This window comes from Zingiber officinale, chromosome 9A, assembly GCF_018446385.1.
Source record: "Zingiber officinale cultivar Zhangliang chromosome 9A, Zo_v1.1, whole genome shotgun sequence".
NCBI classification, from domain to species: domain Eukaryota; kingdom Viridiplantae; phylum Streptophyta; class Magnoliopsida; order Zingiberales; family Zingiberaceae; genus Zingiber; species Zingiber officinale.
The window spans coordinates 46,911,962-46,924,203 of NC_056002.1; the positions used below are offsets into that span (position 1 = coordinate 46,911,962).

Below are 12,242 nucleotides of genomic sequence, written 5' to 3' on the forward strand. Positions count from 1 at the left end.
AGCCATGAGGGCTTAGGCCCAAAATGGACAATATCATGTCATTGTGGAGTTATGTGGACATCCTTTGGACACAACAAATGATATTAGAGCCATGGTCCAGACCAGATGCCATGTGGGGTGGCCTTGAACGAAGTTAAGGGTAGGCCTGTAGCAGGTCAGGGTGATCGGATACTTGTGCGGAAGCAAGTAGGTCAGGGTGACCAGATGCTCGTAGGGAGGCCCGAAGCAAGTCAGGGTGACCAGATACTCGCGGTGAGGCGAGTAGGTCAGGGTGGCCTGATGCTCGCAGGTAAGCCCGGAGCAGGTCAGGGTGACCGAATGCTTACGAGGAGGCCCGGAGCAGGTCAGGATGACCGAGTACTTGCGGGGGGAGGGGGGGCCTGGAGCAGGTCAGGATAGCCGGGTACTTGCGGTGAGGCGAGTAAATCAAGGTGACCGGATGTTCGTAGGTAGGCCCGAAGTAGGTCAAGATGACCGGGCGCGGATGCTTGCGGGGAGGCCCAGAGTAGGTCAGGATGACCGAATGCTTGCGGGGAGGCCCGGACCATGAGAGTAATTGTGGTCCTTCATTTGAGGGGAGGATTGTTGGGGTTCAATCAAAGTCTCACATTGGAAAGATTTGGTAAAGATCATGGAGTTAAAAGGATGCAAGATATCTCCATTAGCATGAGGACTTTTGGGTAGAGCCCAAAAGTAAAGGTATGAGGGCCTAGACTCAAAGTGGACAATATCATGCCATTGTGGAGATATGTTGACATCCTTTAGGCACAACATTATCACTTTGATACTTCTTGTTTCGTGATCTTTGAATGTCTCATTCCATCTTTCTCTAAGCTCTAATGAACCTCGAACCATTGAGTTAACCAAATTAGCTACACCAAGTCAAGTTCCATAGACTTTTTTATTAACGAACATCATTCATTCATGAACTTTATTCATAAATATTATTCATGATTTTTTTACAAATATTATTTATGAGTATTAATGAATTAAATATATATATATATATATATTTAATCATATTAATTTAGTTTAATTAATTATTTAAATTTATTCATTTAATTGATCTTATATATTGAACGAACATATATAAAATTTTACCATATTAAACACTAAACTTATTTACAAATCTTCAATTCATTTACATCCCGAATCTCTATGAGCTTTATGTGCATCTTGTAAGTTCTGTCACAACTTAACATGAACATCATATAATTGTAACTTAAACTCTTTGTTTAACTCGTCAAATTTCATAGTCAAATAGGACCACTTAGTGCATGATTATACTACACTAAATGATGCCACTAAAAGTCCTACCACTATATTTTCAATTCAAACTAATGGTGTGTGCCATGTGACACTTCTAAATTGTTCTACTATAATCCTCGATCACTCAAATTTAAATCCATGACATTCTTAACATCTCTATTATCTAGTTGTAATTCCTATGTTAAAGTTCTTAATCAACTTCATTATTGATAGAATACCTACACTACAAAAAAACACAAATTTGAGGGCAAAAGTCAGGAACAAAAATAATTCGTTCCAAAATTGGGACAAATTTACCAACGAAAATAAATTTCGACCCAAATGACCAACGAAATTTGCAACAAAAAATTTCGTTTCAAGTTTGCAACAAGAAAAAATTCCGTTGCTAAATTCGTCCCCAAATCTGGAACAAATCCAGAATTCATCCCAAATTTAGGGACAAATCCAGGATTCATCCTAGAATTGAAATTATTTTTTTAAAAAAGAAAAAAACACAGAAGACTTATATCTTGACCTAGAGACATCGGAATTTCATGAAACAAGTTTCTATGTGTTCGTATCGTTGTCCTAATCATAAATATGCCATCATCCATAATTTTCAATTAATATTTTGAGTGATTCAAAATTTTAATACAAATTAGGTTAAAATGGGATTAAAAAATTCCAAAAATCAATATATTTGGTCAAAAATATTTTTATGGATATATTTATGATCAAGACAATGATACGAATGTATAGAAACTTGTTTCACGAAATTCTGATATTTCTAGGTCCATATTTAAGGTTTCCTATTTTTTTAAAAAATAATTTAATTTTTGGGACGAATCAAACACCAAAGGCTTAATTTAAAACAAAAAAATCAAAAGTTTGAATTATTATTTTGAGTGATTCAAATTTTTAACACCAAAAATAGGTCAAATTGGGATTAAAAAATTCTAAAAATCAATATATTTGGTAAAAAATAATTTTATGGATATATTTATGATCAGGACAATAATACAAATGCATAGAAACTTGTTTCATGAAATTCTGATGTCTCTAGGTTCATATTTAAGGTGTCCAATTTTTTCCCTATTTTTTTAAAATAATTTAAGTTTTGGAACGAATCCAGGATTCGTCCCCAAATCTGGGACGAATCCAGGATTCGTCCCAAAACTGAAATTAATTTTTTAAAAAAAGAAAATCAAACACCAAAGGCTTGTATCTTGACCTAGAGACATCGGAATTTCGTGAAACAAGTTTCTATGCGTTCGTATCATTATCCTGATCATAAATATACCATCATCCATAATTTTGAATTATTATTTTGAGTGATTCAAATTTTTAACACCAAAAGTAGGTCAAATTGGGATTAAAAATACTAAAAATCAATATATTTGGTAAAAAAATATTTTTATGGATATATTTATGATCAGGACAACGATACGAATGCATAGAAACTTGTTTCATAAAATTCTAATGTCTCTAGGCTCATATTTAAGGCGTCCCATTTTTTCCTTTTTTTAAAAATAATTTAAGTTTTGGGATGAATCCCTGTATTCGTCCCAAATTTTGGGACAAATCCTGGGATTCATCCCAAGTTTTGGGATGAATCCAGGATTCGTCCCAAAATCTGGGACGAATCCATGATTCGTCCCAGAAATGAAATTAATTAAAAAAAAATCAAACACCGAAGGCTTATATCTTGACCTAGAGACATCGGAATTTCATGAAACAAATTTCTATGCGTTCGTATCATTTTCCTGATCATAAATATACCATAATCCATAATTTTGAATTATTATTTTGAGTGATTCAAATTTTTAACACCAAAAATAGGTCAAATTGGGATTACAAAATTCTAAAAATCAATATATTTGGTAAAAAAATATTTTTATGGATATATTTACGATCAGGACAACGATACGAACACATAGAACTTGTTTCATGAAATTCTGATTTCTCTTGGTAGATATTTTTTAAAACATATATATGTTGCTACAAACTAAAAAGGTGTTGTGTAACGAATGGTTGTAAATAAGTGACTGAAACCTTAAATATGGACCTAAAGATATCGGAATTTCATGAAACAAGTTTTTATGCGTTCGTATCGTTGTTCTGATCGTAAATATGTCATCATCCATAATTTTGAATTAGTATTTTCAGTGATTCAAATTTTTAACACAAAAAATAGGTTAAATTGGGATTAAAAAAATTCCAAAAATCAATATATTTGGGCAAAAATATTTTTATGGATATATTTATGATCAGGACAATGATATAAATGCATAGAAACTTATTTCATGAAATTCCGATGTCTCTAGGTCCATATTTAAGTCGTCCCATTTTTTTTCATTTTTTTAAATAATTTAATTTTTGGGACGAATCTCTTGATTCATCCCAAATTTTGGGACGGATCCTTGGATTCGTCCCAAGTTTTGGGATGAATCTAAGATTCGTCCCAAAACTGAAAATAATTTTAAAAAAAGAAAATCAAACATCGAAGGCTTATATCTTGACCTAGAGACATTGGAATTTCATAAAATAAGTTTCTATGCGTTCGTATCGTTGCCCTGATCGTAAATATACCATCATCTATAATTTTGAATTATTATTTTGAGTGATTCAAATTTTTAACACAAATTACGTCAAATTGGAATTAAAAAATTTCGCCAATCAATATATTTGGTCAAAAAAAAATTTCTGGATATATTTATGATCAAGATAACGATACGAACGCACAGAGACTTGTTTCACGAAATTCTGATGTCTCTAGATATATATTTTTTAAAACATATATAGGTTGCTACTAACTAAAAAGGTATTGTATAGCGAATGATTGTAAATAAGTGACCGAAACCTTAAACATTGACCTAGAGATATCAGAATTTCATGAAACAAGTTTCTATAAATTTGTATCGTTGTCCTAATCGTAAATATACCATCATCCATAATTTTGAATTATTATTTTGAGTGATTCAAATTTTTAACACCAAAAATAGGTCAAATTGGGATTAAAAAATTCTAAAATTCAATATATTTGGTAAAAAAATATTTTTATGGATATATTTACGATCAGGACAATGATACGAATGCATAGAAACTTGTTTCATCAAATTTAGATATATGTAGGTCTGTACTTATTCCTTCTGAATTTTTTCCTCTTTTATTTAAAAATAAATAAATTCTGGAACGAATCCCTGAATTCATCCCAGATTTTGGGACGAATCTAGGATTCCTCCCAAAATTTGGGACGAATCCAGGGATTCGTCCCAAATTTAGGGACGAAATTGGGAACAAAAAATATTTGATGCTAAAAACCCTAGATCTATACCTCACTACGCTTCTTATTTTCTTTCCCATTTCTTTCCTCTCTCCCCCGTTCCCCCTTCCAACCTGCGATTTCTAGGAGGGTTTCGGCCACATCTCCGACCGACGACGGCGTGATCTGCGACGACCGCGTGATCTCCGGCGGTGGAAGCTTTTCGATTGGTAAGCCCATCTCTCTACGCTGCTCTCGGATCTCCCTCTCTCGTCGTCATCTCCCTCTCTCGGCGACGACGTGATCTCCGGGGTGGCCGCGGGCTGGACGCGGGTTGGCCGCCATCGTGGGCTGGCCGCCGCCGCGGGATGGCCGTCGCTGAGGGTTGGCCGCCGCCGCGGGCTGGCCGCCGCTGAGGGCTGGCCGCCGCTGCGGGCTGGCCGCCGCCGCGGGCTGGCCGCCGCCGCGGGCTGGCCGCCGCCGCGGGCTGGCCGCGGGCTGGCCGCTGCCAGGCGCTGACTGGCCGGCGTCTGGCCGCTGGCGTGGGCCTAGCCGTGGCTGGCCGCCGTCCTGTGGCTGGCCGACTCTGCCCCGCGTCGCGTCCCTGACCTCGATTGGATGTGGGTGGCCGGGGTTGGCTGCCGGTGCCATCGGTGGCCACGTTTGGCCGCGGGTGGCCGCGTGGCAGTGCCTGGCAGGATGAGGTTGATCATTGTTTTATTTTTTATTTAATATTTGGAAGTTACTGCCTGAATTGATAATGTTGTTTGTGCAGGTCTCAATTTGGCGTGATCTCAGTGTAGTTGAAGACAGCTGTATTTGTTCACCTCTTTTCGGTATTCCTAAGTTCATTAATATGTATTTACTGATCTGTATATAAAGTTAGCTTTAAATAATTATGTTATAGTTGATTAATTACGTTCCTTCTTTTTGATAAGCTGCTCTTTGTTGTTTTGTCTTCAATGATAAGATTCATCTGTAGTTACTTTTAATAATGTTTAACTAAATAGTTGAATTCAGGTAAAATTTAGAATGAGCAAAGTTGGATGTATAACAAGAATTTGTCTAATCGTCAGGGGTTAACTCCTAAGTTTATCACTGGCCTGAGGCAAATTTTGAATTTTGCATCTAGTCAAGTTATGTATATGGATGGCAAGAAGATAAGGTGTGCGTGTAGAAAGTATCACAATGGCAAATTTTTACCCACCGATAAAGTTGAAGAACATCTTTGTAGATTTGGTTTTACCCCGAATTATTATAATTGGACAAGTCATAGCATGGGGCGAGAGCAAAAGCAGTCATGGTTAGAATTAATATTTATTTTATCTTAATATATGATTTAAATTTAATTAGTTACGTACCATCACTGTCTTAATATTATATGTGTTTCTATTATATCTAATCAATATCGTATGTGTTTTACAAAATAGGAAAAGTATGATCAACTCGAGCTAGCCCAAACATGCTCACAAGCTGGTATCGATAGTCAGGGGTCTGAGGAATCTGTTGGCAATAATTTGAGTTTATGGTTAGAGGCCAGTGGAGGACCAAATGGGGGAAGGATATTGGGGATGAGTTCCTTGAGCAGAACCCAAAGATTAGTTGGAACATCTTCCTCCACATCAACACTTATGACTCAAATAAATACCTTGAGATTAGCAATCTGAAGGAAATAATATCGCAAAGAGACCAAGAACGGGTGCAAAGAGACCTAGAACGGGCTAACTTGGAGAAAGATATTAGAGATATGCGCCGACAACAAGAATTAATCATGCGACACCTTCAGTTGAACTCCGCTCAAAGTCAGAATCCTCCCAATGACGATGATGACTACAATGATAACGATGATGGTGGTGATGGTTTTTGATGATTTTAATTATGTATGATGATTATTTGTCTCATGTTTATTGTTTTACATATTAATCAATGACTTGTTAACTTTTCTAATTTTTATTTTAATTAATATTGTCAATTTGTTTTTAACAGGGTTGGTGAGGCGAACTAAAGGTCGAAGAAAAAAGTAAGTATTAAGTAACATGTTAAACTTTTAATTTTATTTATTTATTTATTTATTTTTTAATTGCTTTTAATTTATTAAAATTTGTTACTACTGCATTATTAGTTCAAATTTCAAATTATGATTAGAGTTTACCTAGCAACCAAGTAACCATGAGTACTAAAAGACTAGTATCACCAAATTAAGCTTAACTAGTTTGTGTTTTCTTCATTTGAGCTATTTCATATGTTAGGAAATTTTAAGAATACCTTTCATGCTCTCCATGTCACATGGACATTGAATATTTGTAGCTATTGATTGATATGGTGAAATAGGTATTATCATAACAATTTGATGTGCCAATTATATTAGGTTGTATCATATTTACGGTACTTGTACTTAGCTTCAAGTACTTCTTATAATTTTATTTACCGTTGCTATGACATGGATGGTTCATATCGTTGGTAAATAGGGCATTTATTTGAATGTTTAGGGAATTTCACAGTTATGTCTTGTTTCCAATCTTTCTTGTTACATGGGCATATCGTATCATATTTACAATCTTTCTTGTTACACATGATCTGGTTTATTTGTTTGTTGTTATAGAGGCAAAGGAGATTTGAGGGGGAGCAAAGCTTTTGTGGCAGACGAAGATGACTAGATGTATTCTTAGTTTATTTACCTTCTTGGATGGATGATGGATTTATATAACATTTGGTTGTTGAACTTGTATAATATTTTCTAGAAGCTTGAACAAGATAGATCTTGTAAAATTTGTTGAGATCTTTATATTTGTTGAATTATGAGTTGAGTTCAATTATTAATACTATATGTGAAATTAGGATGTGTTGAATGTATATAATCTGTTATTTGAATTTGGTATTTATGTATCTATGGATTGAATTGCAAAAATAAATTGAATTTGGAAAAAAAATTTAATATTAGAGACGAATATGGTGACGAAAACGATTTGTCCCCATTCTATCGTAACTACTGTACCTCGATAATTTTGTGACAAATTTATTTTCGTCCTAGATTTTGTCCCAGAATCTGAGACGAATCTGTGGATTCATCCCAGAATCTGGAATGAATCCACAAAATTCGTCCCAAAATTCGTTCCAGATTCTAGGACGAATTCTGGGACAAAAATTTATTTATTAATTGAATTAGTATTTTCGTTACCAAATTTGTCGCAAATGCTTATGAAAATTATCAACGAATTTAGCGACGAAAATTTAAGTCGTTGCCAAATTTTGTTGCCAAATTCGTTGGCAATTTTGCAACAAATTTATTATTTGTTGCAAAATTAGGGACACAACTGGCAACAAAAAAAAGTTGTCACCGAATTTGTCCTCAAATTCGTTGCAATATTAGGGACAAATTTGGCAACAAAAAATAATTTGTCACCGAATTCGTCCCCAAATTTGTTGCAAAAATAGGGACAAATTTGGCAAAAAAAATTATTTCGTCACTGAATTCGTCCCCAAATTCGTTGCTAAGTTTGCAACAAAAACATTATTCGTTCCAAATTTGTATGCTTTTTTGCGACGAATTTGGGGACGAAAATTTTATTCGTCGCCAATTTCGTGTTGGATCGAGACCACGCTAGAGGGGGGGGTGAATAGCGTTCGTGGCTATTTCTTTGAATTCGTAAAACAAACGAGTAAAAGCGCAGCGGAATAAAGAAATAACAAACACAGAGAGACAGGAAGATTTACTTCGTTCGGAGCCTAAAGCGACTCCTACTCGAAGGCTCGCGATCCTTGATCGCTTTCCGTGGGCAATAACTATAAGCATGATAAAACTATTACAGATTAACTACAATTTAAAGCAGTAAACAGATTATACCGACAACAAAAGACTAAATCGAAGCTCCGGGTTGTCGGGGTGTCGCTGCAGCACTTTCTGGATCGAGTCGTTAGCAGCTTGTCGCAGGGAGATTACTTAGATTGTCGTTGTGCTTGGTGCTGCACCTCGACCCTTCTTTTATATGAGGTTCCGGGCGCCTGGATCCCTTCCGGGCGCCTGGAGTGTGACGTGGCCAACCAACCAGGATGCTCAACGTGTCAACTTCGCGCAGGGGATAAACTTTGGTCCCGGGCGCCCGGACCTGTTCCGAGCGCTCGGACCTCCGGGCGCCCGGATCCATCCCGGGCGCCCGGACAGCCTTTTTCCAGCAGGTTCCTCACCTGCAAACAAAGGTTAGTCCGAGCAAAATCCCCTGCAAGACAGTGTTAGAATAAGACAAAACATCGTAAAGAAGAATTGACAGTCTTCGGACTGTCCGAGTCTGACTTCGGATTTCCAACCGGAAATCCTAGGTCGACCCGACGCCTACTGTTCCCTCTACGGGGAACGCGTCCTCACCTACTCCACTCAGGAGATTTACCTGTTGCCAGTCGATCCTCCAGATCGACTGGACTTTTGCTCAGCACTCGATGCTTCCGGACTTTCTGCTGGACATCCGCTTCCCGGCTAGTCCAGACTTTCACCTGGTTCGCGACACCAGGACTTTCCACCTAGGGTTACCACCCCCTAGGACTTTTGCCTGAAGCCATCGACCTGCCAAGACTTTCCGCATAGGGTTACCACCCCCTATGACCTAGGGTTACCACCCCCTAGGGTTTTCCCTTTGCCTAACCGCAGCTAGGACTTTTCTCCACCTAGGGTTACCACCCCCTAGGACCTAGGGTTACCACCCCCTAGGGTTTTCACCTGCCTAACCGCAGTTAGGACTTTCCTGAAATACTCATTCAACATGTTAGATAACAGAGAATCTTAACTTTGAATCCCTTTGCCATTATCAAAACTTAGGTTCGATCGTCGGATGCTTCCTGCACCAACAATCTCCCCCTTTTTGATTATGGCAACAAAAAATTCAAAGTTAAGAAAATAATTCCATTAAAAGATAAGCATGAAAATACAAGCATAATGATAGTTAAGTGCAGAACTAAATTAAGTGCAGAGCTCCCCCTTAATATAAAGACTCCCCCTTAATATAAAGCTCACTTTTTTAAATTTGAATTTCTTTCAATTTTCTTTAATTCTTTGAATTTTCTTCTACTCTCCCCCTTTGCCATATATCAAAAATCAGTTGAAAGCAAGTTTTAAGATTTTAAGAAAACAATCTTTTTGAGAGAAGGAAGAAGAAGGCTTGTGAAACTTAGTTAATCGGAATATTTTTAACTTAGAAAAGTATTTTAGTATTTAGAGTTAAAATTTATAAGGGGGCTAAGTTTGAGAAAGTTTGAAGGTTGCTATATGAGTCACTTTAGCTAAGCCTTTTGTAAACAATGAATTTTGAGAATGTAGGTTCAGTTTAAAAGGTACTTAGCGTTAAAACTTAATTTTGAAAAGATAGGAGTAAGAATTTGTTCATACAAAGAGGGAGTGACTAAATGTTTAATTTAGGTTATTTATTTTAGCTGGTCTTTAAGTCCAAGCATGAGGTTAAATAGATTTTAAGTTATCCAGATTGTTTTGTTAAGGTATCAGAGCCCTAAAGTATGAGCATGCTCAAACTTCAAATCTCCATTTCCTTCAGGGATAATTCCATGTTTTTGTAAGTCTAGTAAATTTAGGGGAGCAAAGGATTTTGAAATTAGTTTTCCAAATATTTTTCAAAGGATTTTGAAATAAGTTTTTCAAGTATTTTTCAAAGGATATTAGTTTTTCAAATATTTTTCAAAGGATTTTGAAATAAGTTTTTCAAGTATTTTTAAAAGGATTTTGAAATAAGTTTTTTAAGTATTTTTCAAATGATTTTGAAATTAGTTTTTCAAGTATTTTACAAATGATTTTGAATTTAGTTTTCCAAAGATTTTTCAAAGGTTTTTGAATAAGTTTTCCAAATATTTTTCAAAGGATTTTGAAGCTAGTTTTTCAAGTATTTTTCAAAGGATTTTGAAACTAGTTTTTCAAGTATTTTTCAAAGGATTTTGAAACTAGTTTTTGAAATTAAGGTTTAAAAGATTAAACTAATTTTGAAATTAAGGTGTAAAAGGTGTAAAATGATTTTTAAAATGATTTTGAAAGTGTTTTTCAAATAATTTTGAAATGAAGTTTTAAAAGATTTTTAAAATAATTTTGAAATATTTTGAAAATGATTTTTGAAAAGAATTTTTAAAAGATTTTGAAATGATTTTGAAAATGATTTTGAAAGATTTTTCAAATAATTTTGAAATAAAGTTTTAAAGATTTTTAAAATAATTTTGAAATGTTTTGAAAATGATTTTTGAAAAGAATTTTTAAAAGATTTTGAAATGATTTTGAAAATGATTTTGAAAGATTTTTCAAATAATTTTGAAATAAAGTTTTAAAGATTTTTAAAGTAATTTTGAAATATTTTGAAAATGATTTTTGAAAAGAATTTTTAAAAGATTTTGAAATGATTTTGAAAATGATTTTTGAAAAGAATTTTTTAAAAGATTTTGAAAAGAATTTTTTAAAAGATTTTGAAATGATTTTGAAATTTAGTTTTGAAAAGATTTTGAAATTAATTTTTGAAAAGATTTTAAAATGATTTTGAAATGATTTTTAAAAGATTTTGAAATTAAGTTTTGTAAAGATTTTAAAATGATTTTGAGATTAAGTTTAAAATGATTTTGAAATGATTTTTTAAAAGATTTTGAAATTAAGTTTAAAATGATTTTGAAATGATTTTTCAGAGATTTTGAAATTAAGTTTAAAATGATTTTGAAATGATTTTTCAAAGATTTTGAAATTAAGTTTAAAATGATTTTGAATTGATTTTTCAAAGATTTTGAAATTAAGTTTAAAATGATTTTGAAATGATTTTTAAAAGATTTTGAAAAGAATTTTAAATAATTTTGAAATTGATTTTTGTAAAGATTTTGAAAAGATTTTTAAATAATTTTGAAATTGATTTTTGTAAAGATTTTGAAAAGATTTTTAAATAATTTTGAAATTGATTTTTGTAAAGATTTTGAAAAGATTTTTAAATAATTTTGAAATTGATTTTTGAAAAGATTTTGAAAAGATTTTTAAATAATTTTGAAATTGATTTTTGAAAAGATTTTGAAAAGATTTTTAAATAATTTTGAAATTGATTTTTGTAAAGATTTTGAAAAGATTTTTAAATAATTTTGAAATTGATTTTTGTAAAGATTTTGAAAAGATTTTTAAATAATTTTGAAATTGCTTTTTGAAAAGATTTTGAAAAGATTTTTAAATAATTTTGAAATTTATTTTTGTAAAGATTTTGAAAAGATTTTTAAATAATTTTGAAATTACTTAGTCATCTCACTCGATCTAATTTCTCAATCAGGGAATCCTATAGTTTTTGTGAGATGAATTGAGGTTCAATTTAAGGGTTTTGTTTAGTCTTGTGTTAGATTTAGGTTTAGCTTTGGATTCAACAAGTAAACATTCTTTGGATAAACTTCTGGGCTATGGTGAGTCACAAGGAGCTCATTAAAGTAACCATGCCTTCGAGGTCTTCCAAATAGTCCTACCCATTGAACTTAATACTAAAACTTGGTCTAACTAGTTAGGATCCATTTAAGGGTAGCTTCGGTCAGTTCCACTTGGCCAAATGCACCAGGTCGAAGCCATATCTTCCTAGACATGCGATGCCCAAGTTTCCCTAACGTACTATCATCCAAAAACTTCACCAGTACTGTAGTTCAAGTTAAACTTATCCCTTTTTAATCTAACCTTAAATACCCTGCCAGGTAATCCATTCTTGTTTTACCCATTCCGGGTAAATTAGGTTCA

General features: G+C 33.9%; 1 protein-coding gene across 1 annotated transcript; it reads right to left on the minus strand.

The window, feature by feature from the left end:
* Nucleotides 1–4,786: 4,786 nt before the first annotated feature.
* LOC122019183 (proline-rich protein HaeIII subfamily 1-like) lies at nt 4,787–5,161 on the minus strand. The gene has a single exon (XM_042576681.1). The coding sequence runs from the start codon at nt 5,159–5,161 to the stop codon at nt 4,787–4,789; it is 375 nt and encodes a 124-aa protein (XP_042432615.1).
* Nucleotides 5,162–12,242: the final 7,081 nt, after the last annotated feature.